Raw genomic sequence first — 27,866 nt, forward strand, 5'->3', positions numbered from 1 at the left:
TTATTCATAATGCTATGCATCGTTTTTAATTAAGCAAATGATTTATAATTAGGATTAAAAATACAAGTTAAAGAAATCTACATGTAATGAAAACATGTTAATAAACCTGATGTTATAAATTGCTGAGTGATATGACATCATTCTTGCTACAAATGTTTCGTTATATTACAACCAAATGTCACAGCTCCATTCATGAAGTCTCAATTCAACATTTTTTACTATTAAGTTCGTTTGTTAATGTTTTTAGTAGTAGGGAGTTTGATTACTCATGCAAAGTTGTTTGCTGCTTCATTAAGCTTTTCAGTATCCGTGCCATTTCTTGCGTTTTTAAACATGCAGTATCTAATTTTTCAGTCAGATTTTAATCATTTCCTTTGTGCTACTGTCATTTTCTCATTTGTACTAAAAGATGAATCAATCATCTGGTTAAATTATCTATTAAAACTCCCTGGTCTTGAGTATTGGCCCATCATAAACTGATTGCCTAAGATCACCGAACCTACTAGTTTGTACTAAGCTAATTTCCTAGCTGGAGAAGTTAAATGCATGGGAATTTCACCTTCTCCAGTAATCTTTTCTATTTATCTGTAAGTAACGTGAGTGCGAATAAATTTTCCGCAGAAAGTCGCTTACAGAAGCACTCTTTAGGTAAACAGATTTGCAGTGATTTACGTAGTAATCCGTGTATGGGTTTGGAGGAGTTTGAAACAAGAATACTTTAAATAAATCGTGAGCTTTCCTCGGATATGAGCAAGGAATTCTTGAATAATAGGCTCGGTATGCTAATCTTTAAGCATGGAGGAATGGAAGGCATGCTTTTAATTGCTTACAAGTTTACTGTTGATTAACTGAAATTAGTAAGTCTAATTTGGCTTTAGTATTTAATCAAACATAATTTAATTTCATTTTTTTTAATTTTACAGGAATTAAAAAAGTGCTATCGTTTCTTATGTTGATTTAACTTAGTGTGTGGAATATGCTATCTACAAAGAACTGTCACAAAACTGTCGCTTCTTTATTCTGAAGCGACGGTGAATGTTTCTAGTCACCATAGTGAATAAAAAAGTAGTGGGAAACTTAGAAACTCGATCCCTTTGAATATGTTACATTACAATGCTTATTTTGTCATTTTAAATTGCTATAACATTTATTTTAGTTTTTGAAAGTAAAAATTCTGAGTTTCTAAGATCTAGCACGCTTAGCTATCATGAAATGTAACTAGATCTATCTAAGCGTTGGTTTTTGGGAATTCTCGCACAGGCTTGAAGATGAAGACAACCAGGCAAAGAGTATAAAAGACCCTTTTATTGAACTTAAAATATTTAGCAGTTGCCACGGAGTTGCGTGCTTTACAAAACTACCGACCACTACCACTTGCGGTAAGAACTTAAAAGATAATATTGCACTAAATTTAAAGGTAAAGAGTAGTACCAGACTGCGCAATTCAATTTAAGGTTGACTCAAAAACCTACACCGGCAGGATAATATCTCGGTGGCAAGAAGGCGTAGACGCTATTAAGTAATTAGCTGATAGAAACTAACAGTGTGCGTTCACAGTAGCGAAATCATGCTCTGTATAACCTTTTCGCTCCAACAGTTTAAATATTGTCGTTCACCCTGACTCACTTACATCCTGGTCAGGAAATGCAAAGGGTATAAGAGAATTAAGGAAAATCTCACAAAATAAAATAAATTAAAAAAACTGAAAGTTTTCAGATTTTATATTACACCCAAAGGGGCTTTTCCCCCCTTCATTAGCACATATATACACGTTTCGAGAGCATTTGGGCTAACTCAACTTTGGGCTAAAAATATTTAAAAACAGCATATCTTTTGAGTTTTTGATAGACAGTCTCACGTGCTGGAGAGAAAAATATTTGATTCTGTACAGTATGTTGCCACTGCTCGCTTTGAAATCGTTGAGTTTCTTAATAAAAAATTCACAAAAATTTAAAAATATGAAATAGATAATAAAACAAATTCGAAATTCAAGATTCGTGCTTCCAGATGCCCATATTCGGGTAGAGGACTATGTTATTCAGAATTTGATCGCTCTAGGTGTCGTTGTTTTTTCACATTGAGAGAAACATACTTATATTCATGCCGATTTTTCATTATATAATTTCTGTAAATGTAACACAAGCCGATGATATATTTGGTGGCAACAATTTGTAAAGTGATACAGCCGTTTATAGCAATTCAACCCGAAATGCTGTTTCGAGACTAATAACCCTTTTGGGCTAATTAGTCAAAATAAATAAAACCCTATAAGAAAAATAAAGTGTATTAATTGAAATTTGCAATTAAATCTTACACTTGCAGACCCGTAGAAATGAAAACCGAGGAAAAAACACCAAAAGTAGCATTTCGATTGACCTTACAAATAGTAACTTAAGAGTAAGTTTACAAGTAAAGGGAGTATTTTTTAAAGTAGCATAAATGATGTAGCTAGTAATTCTCAGCCTTTAACAAATTACTAGCATAAATGATGTAGCTAGTAATTTGTTAAAGGCTGAGAGTTATTTTATGTGGGAAAAAGGCTGAGGATATGTTTGAAGTAAGTCATAGAGTTAATAGAATTAAACATAAAACTGCAAAATTTCTCCCACAATTGCTGTAAAAATTGCGATAGCATTTAAGACTATTAACTATTCGACAATATAAATAAGCTTGTTACTCGACGCTTTAAAGTTTATTGATGAGCATAAATGCAAAATATCTGATCTAACATTCTAATTTTTTATGATCCGATTTAATAAAAATCTATTAATAAGTATGGGGAATTTTGTTGAATCATTTATTTTCGAATATTAAGAAACTTAATAAGCAACTATATAATGCTGTATTTCCAAATTGCGCCCATGCTCTCTAAAATAACGCACCAGAATTATTTTCTACTGTTTCCCACGGTTCTATTGTTAAAGCACTGTTTGTGAAACGTCGCGTGTTTGCATATTCAAACATTAGGCTAGCATTTCTAATGAACTCACAGCGCCCTCTGGCAAATTGATGACACTCGTTATTAGAAGTCATGAAAGTTATTATAAGCTGTAGTGGTTTATTACCTCGTTATTATAGTATCTGATATCGATTAATATAACACTGTCTATTGAATCCTAAACGTGAATTTGCGTCACGTGGATTGTGACTCAGGGGAAATGCATTGCTTTCTAATATATTTTGTGAATATGCAATAACATGATTTATTTGATGTCCCTATTTCAAGAGGTCTATCTAGATATTTGTTTCATGGGGTTCATGTTCCTTGGGGGCATACTCCTGTCTATTTATTATTTTCATCACGAGACAAGAAAGCTTTGCAGATCCAGAGTAAGAATTCAGCAATTTTTATATTAGATATTTACATTTCTGACCGATTCAATAGCGTATGCTACATTTGTTTAATTATTTAATTGCAATGTATTTGATAACATCATATGATAAAATGCGTTCATCCGTAAGCTATAGAAATATAGTTTTCAAATATATTTTAATTAGAAAAAATATACAAATTACAAAATTATAAATTTATTAAAATTTAAATAAATTATCCGAGGCGCAGTATATTAGCTTTGCTCAAAAATTACAGTAAATCGAGATTAAACTTTATTAAAAAATGTGAAATGTACTATTTAGAATTCGGCAAAATTCCGCGTCGATTTCAACGGTGATCAACACATGCCTCTGTTCTTCAGAGGGAAAAAAGTTTCTTTCTTTTGCGTAGTAATAAACTATGATTGCTTGCTTTCCTACTTACGAATTTTATTTACATCGTCGCGTTTCACTTCCAGTTGAAGTTTAGAATGATGTTTTAATTTAAAATTGTAAAAATCTAATTTAAGTGATTTTTGGCGTTATTCCAAAACATTTAGTGCAATTATGAAAATTTTTTTATAAAAAAGAAACATACTTTTTTAAAAAATATGGAAGGTTTAGTTAATCATGGCCAAGCATTTAAGAGATAAATGCTTTGAAATTTAAGCGAAAAGCGTACGACTTTGTAAAGAAACGTAGTTTGTTTTCACACGCCTGGTTTGGAAAAGAGGGGGAAAAAAACAGAAATTTCCAACTGACAAATCCGTTCTTTTCCGTGGAAAATAAATTTGGGATATATTACTAGTACTGAGCAGCCTTATCTGTGAGACCAACGATCATTTTGAAATGCGACACATTTTGTCAATTTGCAGTTGAATTAGTTTATTTTCTAATTAAAAAAGCAATAATTTGTCATTGATTTATCAGTGATACATTTTGCAAATGTGTATGAAAGGTGATTTGTGTTTTAAAATGCAATTAAAGGGCTATAAAAATGTAGAATATGTTCACTGAGCCAAGCTGCAAAATTTCGCTAAATGTAGTTCAAATTTTTAATGACTTTGCCTTAATAGACTACTTTTGAATTTCGTAATGGAACGTAAATATTGATTTCACATTTAGCGCATAAAAACTGAAAAGCTGCCTAATGATCGTTTGGCGTAACAAATAACTATTCAGCTTATTCCGAAACCGTAAATTAGAAAACTAATATTAAAAATTAAATTTCCAACTTTTCAAGAAACATTTATGAAGGTAATAGAAAATGGATATATATATAGTCGCTCCTAACTGCGATTGCGGTTATGTTATCATTCAGATATCGTTATCGGTTTGTTAGAGGCTTGCCGTATGTATACGAAAATATGGTAAGTACATTCCTCATAGTGATAAAGCATTGAGTTAATGTAATCAAACTACTGTAGAACAAATATTTTAAACTAAAATAAAATAGCCAAATAAAAGATAAATTCACCAAACAAGGTCAAAATACTGTATATTATAAAAATTGCCAAGTGACAAATAAAAGTGGCCAAGAGAGGTGTTAAATCGCAGAATAGCTTCGTCTCGATTTGAGTCAATCATTTAAAATTAGGCAAATCATTTAAAATTAGCTAATTTGATGCAGTTTTTCATTCGAAAATAAATACTCTGAAAATATCTTCAGCAAAGATTGCATTTTTGCTTAATTTAAAATTTTACATTATATTGTTCTCTTCCAACCAGGGATGTCTTCCGAATATTAGGATTAGGTATACAGCATCGGATAAATAGCTTCCAGAAACGTTATGAACAGTTCATAATCTTTTGCATTGAAGTCATTATGAACAGTTGATAAAAAAGTTTTTGCAGTTTTCTAATTAAAATCCTGTGAATCGATCTATTATGATCTTTATATATGTTTCTTGTTGTGTTTATATTAAAATTAGTTAAATTCTGTTGTTATTTTGAAGGATATTTTTCCTCATCATTTAATGCTATCATTCGGTTAATGTTATGAAAATTATCGTGGACAAACGTGATCACATTAAGCCATGCCTACTGTATGCCTAGCATATAACTTCAAATTTGTAAAGTACAGAGAAAATATTGTTACGGATTTGGTATTTAAATAGCTTATGTTAGTTGAATTGTAAATTAAATGGTTTTATTTCCTGCGCAATGCAGCGATTGATGAATATTAAAAGAAAGCTAAGCCGGAAAATTGAAAATACAAGAGCGCGTGCATGTAACATTTAATAAATATCTCTTTTTGATTTCGAGAAAGTACTAGAAAATTCTCGCGCGCGATTTTAAAATCTTATAAAAGGAGGAAAACCTCTCAGTTCGTTGTAGTTACTTAGTTTGTTGTTGTTTAGAAAACTGCTCTTGTTGACTGTAGCGAATTCACGGATTAGCTTTCTTTAGCGGTTTTGAATTAAGTTCTCTTGAACGTTTGAGTAGTTAAAAGATAACTACTGTGAGATATTGTAATACTGCACGAGTATTTTAGGAAATTTAAGCATATTTGTTGTGATAATAATAAATTTTTGTTCATTTTTCCTCGGACTTGTGCATTCATTTCGTAACGAACCCGGGTGCTACTTTAGTAGACGGTTGCACGGATTTTTGGCGATTTACGTTGGCGCAATTGTAGGCGCGATTTTTACAATCGTCAGCCATCTTGAAAAACGCTGTTTTTACGCATAGTAAAGTATTCGAAATTAAAAAAAAAAAAAAATAAATATCGTTAAAAATAATGGATTAATTTTTTGTTGAAAATGTCGTTTTTTAAGATGGCAGGCAAGTGTGAATAAATACTAAAGTAAGGCTATTATTACTTTCATATAGCAAAAAAGAGAATAAAAACACCGCTATGAAAACATTGTGCCAACGTTTAATTACTCGTAGATTAAAATATTACTGAAATTGAATATCGAATTAAAAACCATCCTACCAACATTTAAAAGAATTAGAATATTATTAAATTCAAATACTTTAAAATACGTTATATAAAATATAATTAACATTAAAACATATGTGACAATAATTATCTCAGCAATTTTTGAAAATAGTGTATTAATTTTTTAACAAAAATTATACAATTATAAAATAAAAGAAAAATATGTACTTACATTTTTTGAGTAATTTAACCTCTTGTTTATTGATAAGTACCACAAAAAATCGAAATCATAATTGAACGGCTCTTTTAACCATCTTCATCTGTTATCCACTTCATTGAAGAAGCAATTAGCGAGGTTTCCTCGAAAAATTTAAAATACATTTCCTCTGACGCTATTAACAATTTTTAATAAATCTTTGATTAGGAAAGACAGGTTTGCCAAAATAAGGTCTCAAAGGGCAATTTTTTTATTCCAATACCAATAATTCTTGGTAATTACCAATAACAACATTCACCTTCGAAACGGAGATATCCATTCCATTTGAAATCTGAAGAACTCGAAGAGATGAATAATAAAATTTTAAAATGGCGCGGTAATGCACAAATATTCAGTAACCAATCAGGGAGCTGATTACATCACGCATAGAATTAAAATTATTTAAATAATCATTCATAACAAAATCATTTTTAAAAAAAATGCAAAATTAAATCGTATTTTAAAATTTAACAGCCATAAATAATGTTTAAAACATTAGATTAAATTTATAGATATTAATAAAACCAATTACTTTTTAAGTAAGGTGACGTCATTGATTACATCATCCACAACATAAAATTACATAAAATATTATAAACAACAAAATTTTTCTTTCAAATAAAAATGTAAAATTAAATTGATTTTTAATATTTAGAAGCCATAAATAATATTTAAAACACGGAAGTTATGCATAATAAAACGCATTATTTTTTTAATAAAATGACAACAAAGTATCGGTTACCATAAATAACTTATCCAGCAATGGATTTACCATAAGTTGTATTACTCGCCAAAAGAAAAATCGCCAAAATCCGTGCAACCGTCTACCAAAGTAGCACCCGAACCCGTACGCACGCAACAATTTTTGGTATCAGGAGTGGGGTTTGAATGCCAATTATTAGAGCGATGGAGGACCAATTGAGGCAGCGATGCTACTTTGGTAGACGGTTGCACGGATTTTTGGTGATTTACTTTGGCGCAGTTTTTACAATCGTCAGCCATCTTGAAAAACGCCGTTTTTACGTTATTTTCCGAAAATTAATATATATATTTACGTATATTTATTAATTTATTTATTATTAAGTATTCGAAACTTTAAAAAAATAAATATCGTTAAAAATGATGGATTAGTTTTTTTGCTAAAAACGTTGTTTTTTAAGATGGCAAGAAATGTAAATAAATACATTTACTACGAGTATAAAAAAGTAAAGAAAGGTTAAATTATTACTTTCTTATAGCACAGAAATAGAATAAAAATACCGCTATAAAACATTGCGCCAACGTTAAATTGGATTAAAATATTACGTAAATTGAATATCGAATTAAATACCATCATTAAACATTTAAAAGAATTAAAATATTACTTAAATTAAATACTTTAAAATAAGTAAATAAGAACGCTTCGTACATGAGAGCTAAAATGACAGCAATTAGTTTATTGCCGGTAAAAAAAAGAGAAATGCCTAATAATTTTCTTACCGTTACAGCGATCATTTCTTCCAACATGACCACAATACCATATACGGCTGTCCTCAGAATCGGCTCTTCTAACGATCTTCGTCCGTGATCTACATTTTCGCACTTCATTGAAGAAGCAATTAGCGAGGTTTCCTCCAAAAATTTAAAATAAATTTCCTCTGACCCTTGTAAGAATTTAGAAATAAATCTTTGATTAGGAAAGCCAGGCTGGCCAAAATAAGGTCTCAAAGGACAATTTTTTTTATTCCGATACCAATAATTCTTGGTACTTATCAAAAACAACATTCATCTTTGAAGGAGACATTTTTGAAGGAATTCGAAGATATGAATTAAATTTTAAAATGGCGCGGTAATGTATAAATTTTCAGGAACTTATCAGGGAGCTGATTACAGCTCGTTAATGCACAAATATTCTATAACCAATCAGAGAGCTGATTACATCGCGCCTAGAGTTAAAATTATTTAAAAATTCATACATAATAAAATCATTTAAAAAAAGAAATGCAAAATTAAATTGTATTTTAATATTTAACAGCCATAAATAATGTTTAAAACATTTGATTAAATTTGTAGATATTAAAACCAATTACTTTTAAAGTAAGGTGACGTCATTGATTACATCATCCACAGCATAAAATTTCATAAAATATCATTAACAAAAAAATTTTTATTTCAAATAAAAATGCAAAATTAAATTGATTTTTAATATTTAGAAGCCATAAATAATATTTAAAATACGGAATTTATGCATAATAATACGCATTATTTTTTAAAAAATGACAGCAAAGTATCGGTTACCATAAATAACTTATCCAGCAATGGGTTTGCCATAAGTCGTATTACTCGCCAAAAGAAAAATCGCCAAAATCCGTGCAACCGTCTACCAAAGTAGCACCGAGGCAGCTAATCTCATCTTTAACTGCTTGTGCTGCAGTTAAAGATGAGATGAAATCCATTGAAGATGAGATGAAATCCGTTAAAGAGGAGATGAATCCAGTCAGGAAAAGATTGAAGCAGGGCAACAAAAGATTGAAACAGGTCAAGAAGAGATGAAATAATATATTAATGGAGAAATTACCTGTATAATAGAAAATAAATTTGAAGCTATGGAAGGCAGAATAGACGCGGTTGAAAACAAAGTTAGGAAAATGGAAGAACAAATAGAAGAGAGAGTTTTGGTCGTAGAACAACAAATCGATCACAGAGTTTCTTCTGTAAAACATCAAATAGAAGATAAAGTTTCTGCTGTGGAGCAACGAATAGAAGGAAGAGTTTCTGCCGTCCAACAACAAATTGATGACAGGGTTTCTGCTGCCGTCGCCAAAGAATTTGACAGCCTAAGAAATGCATAGCGACAGCAGGAAACAATTCTGAAAGTTTTAAATTTCTATCTATGCTTGCTCGTCCCTCTCTGAAGCTATGATGTCCACATATGATGGGAAGACCTCCTGGCAAGTGTATAAGACACAGTTTTCTATAATGGCGGAAGCAAATGGATGGGATTCCCAGGCTAAGGCCTGTCATCTCGCCGCTTCTTTAAGAGCAGACTCAGCGGATATCCTTCAGACTCTCCCCGAAAACAAATGGCTAGATTTCGAAGCTCTGTCCGGCGCGTTGGAGCTGCGCTTTGCGGAAAAGTGTTTAAAAGACTACAGTAGGCTTCAATTAAAATCCCGCCAACAGAAAACCACGGAAACACTCCAGGAACTCGCCACAGATGTTGAAAGGCTGTCCCATCTCGCTTTTTCGGAGTGCTCGACGGAAACAAGGGAAATCCTGTCCCTGCAATATTTCACCGACGGCATCCGGGATCCTGAAATGCAGAAAGCTCTACGAATGGCGGATGTTAAAGATCTTAAAAGCGCTCTAGTGTACGCCATGAAATTCGAGGCAGCACAACAAGCCACTCGTCGAGACAGCCACCCAGTCAGAGCTGCTCAAGTCCAGGAGCCAGGGGATCAAGTCACTGCTCGTCTGGACGATTTAACTAGACAATTGAATGCTTTGAGACGGAATATTGGTGAGAAGAAACCGACCGTTAAGTGCTGGAACTGCGATGTTGAAGGACAGATACAACGAAACTGCAGATCACCCCAGGGTACGGATGTTAAGACCGCTCGAGAGGCGGCAGTAATGGACTTTTCATAATAGGATATATTAATGGAGTTCCCTGCAATATGACTATAGATACAGGAGCCACCGTTACCCTCATCCGAAAAGATTTGGCTCAGCAACTGGAAAACAAACTTATCTGGACACCGCCCTGCGTTACCCTACAGACTGTGTCCGGTGAGAAGATCGGCATCGATGGAAAAGTAAACGTTAACATCATGTTTGGAAGTGCCACTGACCATCACACGGCATATGTAGCAGAGATCACTGATTCTTGCATACTCGGATTGGACTTTCTAAGGAAATACAATTTTTCCTTGGACTTTAAAAATAACGAATTGCATTCTACATCTGAGGACATAGCCCTATTTGGAATTAATAATGGAGGGAAATCTATCCACAAAATTATAGCTCAAGAGGATATCACAATGCCCGCAAGAATCGAGTTTTTACTTCCTGGATCCATAGCTGAAAATAGAAATTTCCACTACGGCATCATAGAATATCCCGATAACTATAATAGCCCAAAAGGAGTACTAGTAGCCTCAACACTCGTCGACCTATCCAGAACGGTTATCCCGGTGAGAGTCGCCAATGTAACTGAGAAGTCGAGAGTTATTAAGAAAGGTGAAGTGGTTGCAACATGTACTCCAGTAACCAGCGTTGAAAGAAAGAGCAACATCCCAGAATCCGTGTCCTCAGAGAGCATGACATCGGAGTTATTGCAGAATGCACAATTAAACGATAAAGAGAGAAATGCTGCCGATCGCGTCATTAAAGATCTTCAAGTTGTTTTCTCCCGCTCGTCTTCTGACGTGGGTCGAACTAGTTTGACACAACATAGAATAGATACCGGCGATCATCCCCCGATCAAGCAACATCCAAGACGTCTACCGTTTGTTAAACAGGAAGAGGTGCGAACACTGTTAAAAGATATGGAAGAAGGCGATGTCATCGAGCCTTCAGCGAGTCCATGGGCATCTCCCATCGTTCTCGTCAGAAAGAAAGACGGCTCAACAAGATTTTGCGTCGACTATCGCCGGTTGAATGAGGTTACGAAGAAAGACAGTTACCCTCTTCCTAGAATTGATGACTGAATGAGGTTACGAAGAAAGACAATTACCCTCTTCCTAGAATTGATGACATTCTAGACACTCTTTCTGGAAGCAAGTGGTTCTCAACACTTGATTTGAAGAGTGGGTATTGGCAGGTAAAAATACATCCTGATGACCGAGAAAAGACGGCATTTACTACGGAACAAGGGCTTTGGCAATTCAAGGTGATGCCGTTTGGACTGTGTAATGCGCCGGAAACATTTGAACGCCTCATGGAGACTGTTTTGAAAGGTCTTCCCTACGAAGCCTGTCTAATATACCTGGACGACATCATCATCGTCGGAAGGAATTTTGAAGAACATCTAGAAAATCTTAGAAAGGTGCTTCAGAAACTGAAAGAAGCCAAACTTAAGCTGAGTCCCGTTAAATGCAAATTGTTCCGAAAGGAAGTGACTTACTTGGGACATGTCATCTCTTCAAAAGGTGTGTTCACGGATCCTGAAATGGTGTCAGCCGTTAAATCCTGGAAACGTCCCGGAAATGTCCATCAGCTGAGAAGCTTCCTAGGGCTTTGCACCTACTATAGGAGATTCGTGAAGGACTTTTCTTCCATCGCAAGACCCCCTTCACAAGCTGACAGAGAGCAAGCAAAGGTTCTTGTGGACAAAAGAATGCGAGGATGCATTTAACAAGTTAAAGGAAGCTTTTACATCTGCTCCAATCCTGACGTATCCTCAGCTCGACAGACCATTTATTCTCGACATGGACGCGAGCAATGAAAGTGTCAGTGCTGTTTTGTCCCAAGAAATAGACGGCCAAGAACGTGTAGTAGCTTATTGGAGCAAGTGCCTGTCTAAACCGGAGAGAAATTACTGTGTCACTTGGAAAGAGTTGCTCGCCATAGTTAAGAGCCGTAAAGCATTTCCATCACTATCTATACGGCAGAAAATTTCTCCTCCGCACGGACCATGCCTCATTGGCCTGGCTTTTAAATGAAGACCTTGTCCAGAATGCAGCCGATATTGTTCCAGGGTGGAAGCGAAATACGAGCTGCTGAGTCCTGTCGCACGACAAATTACGACATCACCATCGGCTGATCCAGACCAGTGGAGTGATGATGAAGTCAGGAAAGACCAGCTGGAAGACCGTGACATTAAACCCATAATTGATTTGATGGAGTCATCAAACAGAAAACCTACATGGCAGGACATTTCTATCTATAGTCCTACAACAAAACAATACTGGGTGCCCTGGGATTCACTTCACATTCGAAATGGCGTTTTATACCGAAAATTCGAATCGAATGATGGAAAGACGTTCCGATGGCAACTTATACTTCCAAGATCCCGCATTCCTGATGTCCTTAAAGAATTACATAGCCACCCTACAGGAGGCCACTTTGGAATAATGAAGACCTTGCAGAGAGTTCGTGAGCGCTTTTACTGGAATAATGCAAAGGATGACGTGCAAAAGTGGTGTCGATCATGCGATGCCTGTGCGGGTCGGAAAGGATCGAGGAAACGCAGCCGAGGCAAGCTGCAACGTTACAACTAGTTGCGCCGTTTGAACGTATCGCCTTTGACATCTTGGGTCCTCTGCCACGAACTGCTGATGGCAACAAATACATAATCGTTGTGATTGATTACTTCACCAAGCGGCCTGAAGCGTACCCTATTCCTGATCAAGAAGCTGTTACAATAGCTGAGGTGATGGTACAGCACTGGATTTCCAGGTTCGGAGTGCATCTTCAGTTACATTCCGATCAGGTAAGGAATTTTACGTCGGCAGTAATCAAAGAACTCTGCAAACTACTCGGCATTGACAAAACCCAAACGACGCCATTACATCTCCAGTCGGACGGCATGGTAGAGAGGTTCAATCGAACCATCCTTAATAACCTCTCATTAGTGGTTTACAGAAACCAACAGGACTGGGACGAGAAATTACCACTGTTTTTACTGGCTTACCGCAGTGCTGTCCACGAGACTACCGGCTATTCCCCATCACAGATGCTCTTCGGTCGTGACCTTCGTCTGCCTTGTGATCTCTTGTTTGGTCTTCCTCCGGCTGCTCCTTCATCGTCTGAGGAATATATTCAAGATCTCCATGCCCGGTTTGAAGTGATGCACAACGAGTCAAGTTGGCGACGGAAAAGATGAAGACCCGATACGACACAAGAGCTACTGAGCATCAATTCCACGAAGGAGACAAGGTGTGGTTGTGGAATCCGACTCGACGGAAAGGACTTTGTCCGAAATTACAGTCACCTTGGGATGGTCCGTACACGGTCCTAAACAGGCTGAATGACGTCGTGGTTCGGATCCGTAAGAATTCGAACTCTAAGCTTAAAGTCGTTCATTACGACAGGTTAGCTCATTACTATGGCTATAGTAAATAATGTAATTAATTGTAAATAGTGTAAGACCATGGTGCTTTTTGTTTCTAAATGTGTATTTAGTATTTGATTTGTATTTGATAGCATTTGATTTGTTTTATTTATTGCATCTATTGTTCATGTTGTTTATTATTGTAATGTAATGCTTATTATTGCGTTTATGCCTCAGTTGTAAGTTTGGCTTCCTGTCCAGGGATTGTACTGGCCGGGACGTGCAGTCCTTGGGAAAGGGGCAGTGTTACGGATTTGGTATTTAAATAGCTTATGTTAGTTGAATTGTAAATTAAATGGTTTTATTTCCCGCGCAGTGCAGCGCGTGATGAATATTAAAAGAACGCTAAATTGAAAATACAAGAGCGCGTGCATGTAACATTTAATAAATATCTCTTTTTGATTTCTAGAAAGTACTAGAAAATTCTCGCGCGCGATTTTAAAATCTTATAAAAGGAGGAAAACCTCTCAGTTCGTTGTAGTTACTTAGTTTGTTGTTGTTTAGAAAACTGCTCTTGTTGACGGTAGCGAATTCACGGATTAGCTTTCTTTAGCTGTTTTGAATTAAGTTCTCTTGAACGTTTGAGTAGTTAAAAGATAACTACTGTGAGATATTGTAATACTGCACGAGTATTTTAGGAAATTTAAGCATATTTGTTGTGATAATAATAAATTTTTGTTCATTTTCCTCGGACTTGTGCATTTATTTCGTAACGAACCCGTACGCACGCAAAAATATTTTTGGATCATCGAATAATGTGAGGTATTACATGTAAGCGAATTTATTTTCTAAATCTTGATATCCCATTAAACATATTTAACTTTTTTAAACAAGTTCTTTATTTATTTATAAGTTTCAATAGTGGTATAAATCAGATTTTAGGCTTTAGAAACATTTATAATGATCAGAAAAAAAAATCAAGACAGTACACGCAATAACCACTCCATTTAACCTTATTGATGAAACTAAAGTGTAACTATGTGAATAAGCATCAATATAAATATATGCAAAATGCAAAAATTTATTAAGATTTTCAACGTCAAGGAGAGCTAAAATAAAATAAATTACCAAAAGATTAAAAGCAAAATTTTCGGCAGAAAACTAGAGATGTTAAATAGCAACAAAAGCCAAAGTAAATAACTTTTTCTAGAAAAAGGAATGAACAATACAATTCAAATTGTTAAATAAATAATAGATTATAAGAACTGTGCTCCTTTGTGGTGTAATTGAGAGCACGTCTCGATACCCATGAAAGGGTCAGAAGTTCGAATCCTGGTAAGAGCATGGCTCATTTTTCATTTTTCCTGAATCAAAAAAACTTCATGGATCTGCTAGATAATAAGTTATGGGATTTCCTTGATCTGGTAAAAGTTAATTAGTCCAAAACCCCTAACAGATGTGAATCGAAATATCGCTATAGGTTTAAATAAACCTTTTTATTTAAACAGAACTAAGAACATAAGTGCACATTCTAGTGTTGACAAAACCGCACCTCGTGGTGAGAACAGAAACAATCAGTTTCATTTTAAAACATAGAACAGCACAATTAAATTTTAGTCTAAGTTGGCTCAGTAATTCTAATCGGTGTGTCAAACTCAAATATCAGCAGCGATATAAGTCAAAGCCAAATAATCACAACTTATCAGAGTTGCTAGGAATAAACGTAGCATGCACGCGCAAGCCAGAAACACGCTGTAAAGTCGCCGAAAAACTTACACCAGTTGTCTTTTTTCATATATATATTAAAACTTAACATCGCCTTTCTAGGTTAAATAAAAAGTAATATTACAGCATTATTACAGAAGGGGAAAGACAACAGCTTTCCCGACGCATGATGCATCTTACTTGCTCGGCATTTCTCAAAGAAAAGTCACGTTTTAATTTCTTTTACCAGACCAATAACGGATATCCAGCCTTGCGGCGGACACTGTTGTTCGTTCCCGAGAGGAACAGGTAGTTCTCTAATATAAATTTGAAGTTACTATCGCTTCCCTTCCGGGACATGCTTGTGGAAGTCCAAAATCTCTTGTTTAATTACCACTGCTAGAGACACATAAAGTCAACAATAAATAAATAAATAAAATACAATTACTTACACTATGCTGTGTCAAGTACCAAGGATTAAAATTGACATTTGCAGTGAGGCTAGTGTAAGGAAAAAACACATAAAACAATTACTAAGAACTAAACTTAATTACACACATACAAATTAGAATCTTACAGTTTTTTCTGCAAACAAGTATCACACAACATACATTATTAAAACCTAATATTGATTATACATTTATCCAAGCCGAAAAGGAAAGCCTTGCGGATATTCATTTATCAGTTTCTGGAACTCTCTTTGCGGAGACCCGAAACTTGATCCTGAATTACTGCACTTAATGACATCAAAATAATTAAATATTTTAACTGACATCAACATAAGGAAAAAGCACTTCCTAATCACTTTAATTTACATCATTTATAAAATAAACATAATTATTTCGTTTAAGCATCTCCGTATAAGGCTTTAACGTAATGAGATAGCTAATAGTCAATCCTTCTTTCTTCCCAGCTAAATTTACAATACAATTAGTTTCGCATCACTTATAAGGTATTTCTCCCACTTCCCTAGCGTGCCTTCGGGGTGTAACGGTAGCACGCTGGGCCGGTATTCCAGAGGTCCGTGGTTCGATTCCCGGCGAAGGCGTTGTTAATTTTTCATCTCTCCGGCCTCCAAAAAATATCCTAATGTCTCTACACACTCACTTCCGAATTTCTCAGGTTCTGTCGAATGGACCAAGAATTTGACTGGTTTGTAGAGGCCAAAACTGGCCTAGCTAAAGTTCCTTGATCGCACCGAATTTCTTTAGAAATTCACGTTCTGGAGGAAAGGTTTAGTAATGAGTCCACCGCAGTAACCGAAGTTATGCCTATTGCTGGAAGAGCATCCGGATGCTGGGAAGCTAAACAGAATGTGATCTTGGTATCTTTTTTCTTTTCACTAGGTGTGGTTGGTAGAAGTTTACACGCATCTATATTCAGCTCCTAAACTGTTTCGCGAATAACCAATTAGTTTCCGAGTATTTTCTGGTTATTCTGGCCTTTGAATTGCAGTCCTTTTCCTTTTTGCTTTCTGAAGAACAACTGAGGGAGTTTAAATATGCTAAATGAACGGGTGATTTTAAATCATTACTTCCTCTTTGTAAACGAGAACTTTGAGTCGATCTAATGAACGAATAGGTAACTCATGCACCTTTATGTCGGGCAAGAACAATGGTGTGACCTTCCGTTCTTTTAAGGATAGCCAGTTTCGTTTTCTGGAAGCAGAGTTCCTGGCGAATATATATAATTGCCTCATTAGCGGGGGCCGAAATTCCCTTTGTGAATATGCGCCTGTCTTCTTCACGCCTTTCGTTGTATTTTTGCGTGTTTTCCGTTTTGGTATTGACAGTTTCACGGTTTCTTTGATATCGACCCCTGTAAATCGGTTCTTGAAAAACGATTCCCTCATTTTGATTTTTTGCTAATTTTTCATCAATGCAGCTCCCGAGTAAATAGCGTCCGGTGTCCAATTTTTTTTTCAAACGACTGAGGCTTGTAATTTCAGTTTGGTAACCTTGAATTCCTTTTCTTCTCTCCTAATTTTGTCCTGCCTTTCTTCCTTTTCTTTCCTAATTCTGTCCTGCCTCTCCTCCTCTTCTCTCACAATTTTATCTCGTCTCTCCTCTCATTCTGTCCTGATTTTACATTTCCTCTCTTCTTCTCTTTGAATTATAACCTGTTCCTCTTTTTCCCTCTAAAGCCTCACTGAAGTAATATTTCCCAAGGGAGTTTTCCCAAGTTCCTCCTCGTAGGCTTTATTTCTCATAATCAGCTGTCTTAGATCCAATATCCTAAGCTCAGGTCCGACCTTTTCCCCTAACTCTTCAGCTAGGTTTTAAGATCATCTTTTCTAACTTTTGTTAAGAATGTCATGATATAACTACAATTTATGACAAAAATCTAACGACTCTTTCCTTTTCTCTCTCTATATGTGTGAGTTTTAAAAAATGGCAATTTTAACTAATGCCAGGAAAATAAAATTTAATCCTTAGCGTTTTTTTCACAACTTGTTCAACTGATCTTAAACACAAATTCAAGACAATTTACACTATAATACGCACATTATGCGTTTATTTATCATTGGTCTACTTGAGAAATTATGATAACACAAGTAATATTTAACATTTATGCTTTACATTTAATTACTTTAAAGCTTAAATGCTTATGAAAATACAATATGCATTACCTGCACTTATTATAAAACACTGTATTATAAAAAAATATGTCATATAAGTGTATTATAATTTCATCAAAATTTTTAGGTATATTAAAGTATGCATTCAAAGCCAACTTAAACTAGAAAAATATGTATAAATGCTCATAACTAAACATTGATTGTAACAACAGTTAAACATAAGCTACTAGGGATTTCTAGTCTTTTCCTGTAATACGTTGGATTGTGAAAAAAATTTCAGTTCTTATAATTCTTACACGAACTGTTTTGTACTCCTTAACTGGACATTCTAATATTTAAAACATTCAAAACGATTTAAAAATGATATGTTACATCATTTTTAAATCGTTTTAAATAATAACATATAACATTTAGAACCTTCAGAAATTATAGTAGGTCTTTCTGTCTTACACATTCGATTATATAAGCTTAATTTGAGCACATGCTTTCTTATTTGTAAACACAGAACCAAAGCAACAAGTTTTAAGTTTCTTTAAGCTTTACAGGAAACAATGTCTTAATTTCAGCGGAACTCCTCAACAGTTTAGATATTAAAAGATCTATTAACACAGATTCAGATTTCTAAAATTTATGCTTTCTTATTTGAAATACAAAATAAAAAAAACACATTTCTTTGAGCTTTACAGAAAGCAGTGTGAACTAAAAAACAGTTACGTGAACTTCTGTAAATTAGATTGCAGAAATAAGTTAAATTACTTCACTGCCTGAATATAAAATATCCAAGGTACGTATCCGCGTGAATTTGTAGGCCTGGTGCCCTGGTTGAAGCCTGGAACCTCTAGATTCTGTAGATCCCAACTTAAAATTTTTATGGGCGCTGATGGTCCTGACACTTAAAATCATTTCTCACAACACAATTTTCGAACACTGTTGGTCCCACACTTAAACACGATGCTGTAGATTTTCGGACATTAACTGTCCGGTAAAACTGAAGACGAGCTGAATTTTGGAACGTTTGGAACGTGAAGGTCCTTTCTCTTCACTAAAACATTTATGAACACTGGCGGTCTCATAAAACTTAAAAATGCTAGAGATCTTCGGACATTAATTATCCAGTAAAACTTCAAATAGCTGAATTTCGGAGTTTGAGGCTCTTTTTCTTACCCGGATTGATGACCGCAATCCTTTTAGAGTAAAATACAAGCGTTCGTGTTTGATTGCCAAACTAAACTTGCTTCATAGAATCTATATTGTAGTGCTGCCACCAATAAATTTAAGCGCTACGATCCCACTACTGTCACCAATAACTTTAAGCTGTAACGTCGCCGAACTTCTGTGATATATAGTCATTTTACTTAACCTGTTCCGCCAAACTAAGTTAATGGCTCTACAGGGTTAGGAAGTCATCCTAGTCATTGCTAGCAATCTGACGGTTAGGCCGACTTTCTACATTTTACATTAATCTGTAGTTTTTTGGATATAATTATTTTCATTTACTTGCTTCATTATCTCTAAGATGCCCTTGTTGCAGTAATAGTCCGTGAACAGTCTATTCACAGGATATGTGATGTAGTCGGAAGGAAAGAACTGCTGTCGAAGGTACTCTGTCAGAGGGCAGGACAGCAGGTAATGAAGTGCGTCAGTGTCTTTCCCGCGAAAACCGCAAGAACAGTTGACGTCCCGTCTGAGGAATCGTCTGTAATACGCTGGGAATTTCCCGTGGTTGGTACAGGCTTGGAGGAAAAGTCGGTTGCATTTGAGCCCCTTGAGAGAAAGTATTGGGAAGATGTTGTAAGTAAATCTTCCTGTCTCTTCTTCCTGCCATCGTGATGACCATGTCTCTTGAAATGTTGTCTTGAGGAGCCTTTTTGCAACTTCTTGCAACGGATAAACTCACGCCAGTTGTCTTTTTTTAGGTTCTTTTAAAACTTAACATAGCCTTTATCAGTTAAATAAAGAGTAATATTGCAGCATCATTACCAAAGAGGAAAGACAACAGCTTTCCCAAGGCACTTGCTCGGCCCGTCTTACTTGCTCGGCATTTCTCAGACAAAAGCCACGTTTTCGTTTCTCTCACCAGAACAGTAACGTATATCCCGTCAAAGAAGATGTCCTTAACGAGTCTTTCCTTGATCACTTTCCAGCCATCGCGGCGGACACTGTTGGTTATTCCCAAGAGAAACAGGAAGTTCTCTAATATAAACCTGATGTTACAACGCTCTTTCTTACAAACTTTTTAAATACTGTCTAACTCATTTACATTCTGGTGAGGAAACGGAAAGGAGAAGTTATAGTAAAGGCGAAAATTATAAATAACTGGTTAATTGAAATAATAACCTTAAACAATTTAAATTCTTTTCGAATAAAAGAGAATTTAAATACACGCAACGATCTTGCCAAGATTTTAAATTCTAAACCTGCAGCAGGAACCAACGGGACGCAATGAAGCTCGCATCATTTCTGTTGCGCCCAAATTCTTCCACGGGATTTATTGCTACCGGTGAAGTGTTTGGGGAAACAGAATAAATGTTGCCTTGTCTTGCGAAGTGATTCATCATTAGTTCGAGAGCCATTTATGGGGTTTTCTTTGATCTGGTGGAAGTTAATTAGTCCCAAACCCCTAACAGACATGAAGCGAAATAACGCTATGTCTGAAAGTTCATACAAAGCCAGTAAAAAGTTCAATTAGATGATAAGTGCCTGTTCTTGGGCTAACAAACCACAGTTCGTAGTGATGCGACTAAGTAGTAACAGTCAATTTCAATTTAAATCTTAGAACAGTAGTCAAAGACTATGGAATTAAATTTTAATCTAAGTTGGCTCTGTAATTCTAAGGGGCTGAGCAAATTCATTTATCGGCAGCATATAACGCATTATCAGAGTTGGTACGAACTAAACGTAGCGTACACGCGCAAGCCAGAAACTTACTTCGTCTTACAATACAAGAAACTTAGTTTAAAATTTAAACTGAGTAGTATTGGGAATACAAACGAAAAGGAGAAGTTTAGTAAAGGTTAAAATTATAAATAACTGGTTAATACAAGTAACAGCCTTATAAAGTTTAAAAAAAAACTGAATAAAAATCCTAAAGAATTATAACTTTTATATTAGAATTCAGATCCAAAATACTTTAGCTTGTAAGGTATTTCTCCCACTTCCCTAGCGAGCCTTTGTGGTTTAATGGTTCTGAACACTGAACCGGTATTTCAGAATTCGTGGTTCGATTCCCGGCGAAGGCGGTTGCATATTTTTCATCTTTTCTACTTCCAATTAACCTAATGTCTCAAAACCGTCTAAAAGTGGCGCCCGAACTAAAAACGGATTGTGGATGATGATTCTCCGCACCCAGGATTTGGCGACTCTGCACACTAAGCCGGTATTTCAGAAGTCCGTGGTTCGATTCCCGGCGAAGACGGTTGCATATTTTTCATCTTTTCTGCTTCCAATTAACCTAATGTCTCTACAAGCTAGCAAGAATGATAAATAGAGCTATATAATTTGAAACCGCTGCCAATATTACTGAAGAGATTAAAAATAGATATATTGGCAATCAAAATGTGTCTTACTTGAAGAGAATGGGTATTCACTGATTTAAAGACATATGGTTTAACAAATAATTCAAAACTATAGTACTGTAATTACCAGGAAACGCAGCTTAAAAGCAAATTTTGAAAACACAAAGGAAAACAATTCCCTTATGTACTTTTAGACGCTATGAATATAAATATACTGTTTCTTTATATCTAGACCTACACCGTGGAACGCGTGAATTGCAAAAACTGTAAAAATAAAGAAAACTTGAGCTTTTTACGATATTTTTCTGATTATTATTTGATATCTCAAATAAATAAATGGACTGTGTAAGACAAATTTAAGAAGAAAATTAAAAACTCCTTGCATTCCCTTGAGCTAATTAGAGTTTTGAAACAGATGCGACTTTTAATAAAGCTCATAAACATAACAGGAGGAAAAAAAAAAAAAAAAAGGCTTACTAGCGGCCGAGCGGTAAAGTCGCTGAACGTTGGTAGTTCGGTTTTCGAATCCCGCGAACGGGCTGGCTGCATGGGTGTTTTCGTGGTTTTCCCCACGTGTAACGTGTATACGAGCCAGTTTCCCTTAGAAAGTCTTCCACGAAGGCATCCCTCCCTTTAAACAGATAGCCCTCGAGGCTTTGTCGTAATTAAATAACCTTAAAAAAAAGACTAGAAGAGGAATTTTTATTCAGAGCCTAAACTAATCGAAGACTACTTTTATATATGGTCATTCAGCAGAAAAGTTCTCAACCTTTTTCTTGCATAGACCCCTTTTATAGGAATACTTTTCTTAATCGACGTTCTTACATTTTTCTCCATATTATACAGTATACAACATAATCATGCCAAAAATAATTAACTTAAATAACAATTAGATTAAAATACTACCACAAGGTTTGAAAAAATGATTTGCTAGATTTACGCTTAATTTTTTTTTTTGACTTTTATTAAATTTTACACAGCTAAACAGTTTTTCAGAAACAAAATCACAGATTTTTAATTATACAAATCTGTATTATTATGTGATGGTTGTGCTTGATGTATTGATACACTTTTAGAAACGTTTGCCATAAAATCTTCTAATTTAATTTTTAAATTACCTCGTCCAAAAATATTCAACACGTTTCTTGTTTTTCATCCCAGTTTTGAGTTCTTCGTATTTTAATAATCGTGTCTGTATTCTTGAGATTTACTCTTTTATAATGCACTTGTTGCTTAAAAAATTTATATAGTAAAAATGCTATTGATTAAAAAAATTATCAAGTAATTTTATTTTTTCTTTATATTTATTTTACATGGTTTCTTCTTTTCTGTGTGATACAGCTTTATATAAAAAAAGCAGTTAATTATCAATTTTATTGATCGTTCTTTTTTGTAATCAATGGAATTTTAACCATGCCGATTATGAATTTTTGGTGCTTATTAGGCTCTCGACCGCCAATGGACTCCTTGGTCATCATTGACCGCTTTAATATATCATCAACTGTAAGGGTGTCAATACCTACCCCATTGGGGACACCTGATATAGAATAAATAAAATAAGATTAGATAGATATCAGGTGAAAATTTTGATTGGAAAAAAGTTTAAAGCAAAACTGACTTAGCGTATCATTGTTTCATGGCTTCAGCCTTCGCTATTGGTAGGTTTCAGATGCAAATTTGGGAATTTCTTTTTTGAACTTGGGATATAGATAGTTGTCTACTAGTGTATAAATCAAAATTTTCACTTACTTATAAAGATTATTAGGATTTGTTAATAGAATTTTTTTGTATTCTGAAAACTTGTTAATTACAGTACAGATTATTGCGTTTTTGACATATTTTAGTTTTAATGCATGAATTAAATTGTACTGAAAGAATGTTAGGTTATTCATCAAGTCGACAGGTAATTTTAAATAAACATAAACTATACTTTCATATTAAAATTTAATTTCCTTTTTAATCATTTTAAATATCGACATAAATTAATATTGACTCAGCATAGCGCCCATAATAAATTAAGTCACTTTCTACACTTTCAGTGTCTTTTTGCCGAGTGAGTCCAAAAGTAAACTTTCAGTTTTGTGCATCGAAAAGTCTGCCTTCTTGCCCGCTGGAAGAATTGCTTGTTTTTGAGTAAACACTTAATTTTTTAATTGTAAAGATTGTGTTTTTGGATTGTTTTAACTTTATTTGGTGTTTTATTTTTTTATTTTTCAATTTTAATGAAGATGTTTTGAGGTTTTATGTATTTTTGCCTTGCCTCGAACTGAGAGAACAGAGTTAATTGAATGAGAAATATATCTCTAATGAAATTCGAAGAAATAAATCTATATGAAATGCAACAAAAAGTGTGTATAATTTAATATTCCGTACAAAGAAGTAATGTGGTGAACACATCAGTTTTTTTTAAATCGTAAACATGAAATTTTGAATATTCTTTAATTTTGTTAGCGTTTGTCAGCACTCGCGTTTTCTAAGCTTTCTTTCTTGATGAGAAATGTGAAATGGAAGTGCACAGAATTTGCTTTCATGCACATCAATTTAATATTAGTAAAATATACATCAATTTAATATTTAAAATATATGTTATAGATTTATTCATGTGCTTATTAAATGCGAGAGTCTAGAGCGCTTGGAGGAGGAAGCCGTGTGTGTGGAAGAAATATATTTTATTGAAGATAATGCATAAATGCTGAAATCTCATTTTTTCTGACAAAGCGTGCTTTCAAACTAATTTAGTATTGAAAAGACGCTATAACATTTTTTTATTTTGATATCCTCCAAGTCAACATTGTAATCGACCAGAAGTAATAAATGTTTCTGCATTGCTGTTATTTCACATTCTTTTTAACTGTAAGTTTAGCTTAAAAATGCAATATTTTATTCATTCCGTTAAGAAAAAAAATATTCTAGACGAGTCATAAACACTATTTCTAAACATGGAGTAGCTTATGTTTAACAGTGTTTCTTGCAAAGCGCATCTGAACATTGAATTAAGAAAGAGAGAATAAAAGCTTTATGATAAACATCCAGCAACCTTTATAGTTATCCCTTAAAGAATAAAAGCTTTAGTTTGAAATAAAATAAAGCAGTTTTACATGCTCCTTACTTTTATTGCTTTGGGGTGTTTTTAACGTTTTCTTCTTCCAGGTCTATGTAGCTTATTCGATAATTGAAAAGCAAATAGATTGTTTTATTTTTAAAGTAAATATTTGCTTCTTTTCCTAGAAAATTATGTTTTCATTTCTATTATAAAATTTAAAATGTAAAAGTTAGGAATACATAAGTACCGATGAAGAAAGCTCTCACTATTTACATTAGAAATAAACACAGGAAAATACACTTTTTTTGCCAATTATCAAAATATATTTTTTATTCACATATCACACGCAGATCTCTAGACATGTTTAAGGAATTAATTGGGGAGAAAGAATAAAGAGTAGAAGCATGAGGTTGGATAGACATTAGGTTATTTGGAAGCATGAATCATGAAAAATGAGCAATACCTTAGCCGGGAATCGAACCTCGGACCTCTCTCGATACGCGCCGAGCATGTTGACCATTACACCACGAACACACGCTAAAAAGGCGGGAAAAATATCTTATGTACTCTTCCTTTTAAAGGGCGACTGGAGATTAGGCACTCAATTGCCAAATCCTGGTGGTGGAGAATCATCACTCACCACCTTTTTTAGTTCGGGCGCCACTGTAGAGACATTAGGTATTTTTTGAAAGCAGGACAGATGAAAAATGAGCAGTGCCTTCGCCGGGACTCGAACCACGGACCTCTCGAATACGCGTCGAGTGTATTATACTACGAAGCCATTACAGCACGAAGGCATGCTAAGAAGGCGGGAGCAATACCTTGTAAGGTTTACATAGACTGATAGAGTAGTTATAAAAATTATTTTGCTACCGGGCCACTAGTTTTTAGCAAATGTCTTGTGACAAAAATACGGTCTCGAAAAAAAAAATTGATACGAGATATATATACGTATAAAGATTTTTAACTGCTATAAAATAGATTCCATCTCTGCGTATATTCGCAATTGTTTTTTTTTTTTTTTTTTTTTTTTTTTCAAATACACCTATTCCGTATAACGTCTAAAATATTAAAAAGATACGACGTCTTCGGTTTATGCTGTAGGAAGGTTTATACGGTATATTTCATCCGAAAATGCATTTTTAAAATGCTTGGGATAAAATAAAAATTAAACAGATTTCCTTTTAATGATGCAAACAATAAGTCTAATATATTCCTGAAGTTAAACTGGCATTGGTGATACTTATAAATAACTGCTATTACAATCTCAAATAATTAGGAAAATCCTGAAACTTTCACCCGTAGCACATATACTTATCATCTTTATAATAATTTATTGGTTTATAACCTTGAAGGGCGTTGTCATGCAAAGAAAAATATTTCACGAAACTTAGTAAAGATTTAGGATTTTACTTGTAACTAAATATTTCGAATAAGTCTTTGGACCGGATAAGTCTTTGGATTCGGATAAGTGTTCGGATAAGTCTTTGGACCAAAATTTTGTGATTGTTGATGGCGGTGATGAATTCAAAAGCAAGGATTACTTTTTCGGGAAAAGGCGCCCAGAGAACGATAAAAAGAGTAAAGCAAGCATAGAAATTTCTTGTTAAACGTGCCCTTTTATCTTAAATGGATATGTACACTAGGCAGAGGAAGAGTCTACTGCTTAGTCTACTACAGACAGAACAAGGATGCTGTATCATACAAAATTTTCCCCCCCTTCTTTTCGTTTTAAATGCTTTTAGAAATACTTCGTTTTCAGAACATTGTTTTTTAGATGTCTGGTTCCTGTCAGCCTACATCCTACCAGAATTTTCTGTAAAATTCTCGCTGTTACAACTTATTTTTCTTTATTAATTTTTCTATAAAATATTATCTGAAGCATTCTATTATTAACTGAAATTTTCAAAACAAGATGGAAAGTACGTGTATCAGACGCATCTACTATTGTGTTAAATTTTGAAATCTTGTCAACAATGAAAAATCAAAATTTATTCACTTTTCTCAAAATATTATCATCCGTTTGGACAGAAAAGTAAATTTCTGGCTATACAAATGTAATATTTATTTGAGAAAAATACGAGAAGCTGTAATTTATGCAGTTAATTTCTATGCAGGGGAAGTAATGTTTCCAGCTGAAGGCTCTTTTGTTCAGACTGGACCATCCGGCCATACCAAAATTAATGAAAACTATTCAGCCGCAGATCAGGCTCATTGCTCAATTCCTGCTTTTGAATTTGAACAACCTTGCAGAATTCCACTATGCAGTGCTGATGACTTTTCTGGACCATACAAAGACTTCCACCCACCAGGAAATCGAACACCAGCTGTAGGTGAAAGGATATGGGGAGATCCACCCTATTTGCGTTCATATTTGGATCCCATTTATCAACAGCGTACAAGCGCCTGTGGGCATACAGACAACTTATTATTCCGAGGATCATTTTATCAAGGAGATACTGAAGCCCATGAAGAATTTGTTAATCATGGAGTACCTTCTCCGAAAAAGTACCATAAATTTATTCGCCATTATGAACCACCTGGAATGAAGCACAACAAGAGTATCACGCAAACTGATTTCGTGCCTCCCTATCCTATGCTTCCCAAAGACAAGTTTCCATGTTTGGCGGAAGAGCCTGAGAAATCCTGGTATACTAAAAAGCCATCCAGGCCTAAGAATCCTCACGCCAAAGAGTACGAACCCAAACATGTAGAGCCTCAAGTAATTTATATTGATGAAGAGCCTAAGAGAGATTTCAGCACTGAAACCGGAGACAATTACATTTGCTTCCAGAGGCCGAAGCAAAGAAGAAAATATGCAGATCCTAAACCTACCGAGCATGAGATTTTCTTCAACAACTTGAGAGATAAACATCAAAAATGTTCACACCAGCCACCAACTCTCGATGCTTGCGATTGTGGTTGCGAGAAAAGAGGCTTGTGTTGTAGCCAAGTAAATTCTATTTCGGAGAAAAATCCATGGTTTCTCTTCCCGCGAAACTATCCATCGAAGTATGGGTTTATGATCCTTCCAAGTAAATGTGACCATGAACAACATCAGACGGCGACATAATCTCCACAAATTATTTACTGAGCAGTTAAAGATTTTAATTATGAAGACCAAAGAAGTAACAAGGAATAAATGTAAACCTAGAGACACTACGCCTTTGATGTAAACTATACCGATATTGGAATTTTGACAATAAAATTAGGGTTTAAATTTAAATATCAGAAAAACATTTTTCTTCTTTCATCGGTTTTTAATTCACGATTAAAATTTGCTTCCATAGTGATCGAAGTTTTTTTCCTTCAAGAATATGAATCAAACTTAATAACTGCAATGCTGCAGATCTTATCGAAGTTCCATGTTTGATAATTGCATAAATTTACAATAAATACTCATTCAATAAAAATTGTAGCTTTCTTTGTTAAACATTTCATTTAAAAAGTAATACAGAGTACTGCAACGACTGAAAAGTGTTAAAAAATTAAATCTTAAATAAAAACGACTAGAGGCCAAAAATCTTTTCTCTGTTAACTAGAAACATTTGAGATCAAGGTAAGCATTTTAGTATAAATTATTTTCAATGTATACATTTTT

The 27,866-nt window shown here is 34.5% G+C and overlaps 1 protein-coding gene across 1 annotated transcript; it reads left to right on the top strand.

The window, feature by feature from the left end:
- LOC118200049 (uncharacterized) lies at positions 1-27,678 on the top strand. The gene is made up of 2 exons (XM_035371970.2): positions 1-3,330; positions 26,383-27,678. The coding sequence occupies exon 2, from the start codon at positions 26,391-26,393 to the stop codon at positions 27,336-27,338; it is 948 nt and encodes a 315-aa protein (XP_035227861.1). The 5' UTR covers positions 1-3,330; positions 26,383-26,390; the 3' UTR covers positions 27,339-27,678.
- The last annotated feature ends 188 nt before the right edge of the window (positions 27,679-27,866 follow it).

This window comes from Stegodyphus dumicola, chromosome 5 (assembly GCF_044657685.1).
Source record: "Stegodyphus dumicola isolate Sdum_Otavi_A_Nest chromosome 5, ASM4465768v1".
NCBI classification, from domain to species: domain Eukaryota; kingdom Metazoa; phylum Arthropoda; class Arachnida; order Araneae; family Eresidae; genus Stegodyphus; species Stegodyphus dumicola.

Coding starts and splice junctions, on each gene's coding strand:
- LOC118200049 (XM_035371970.2), top strand. CDS start 26,391: ATGTTTCCAGCTGAAGGCTCTTTTGTTCAGACTGGACCATCCGGCCAT.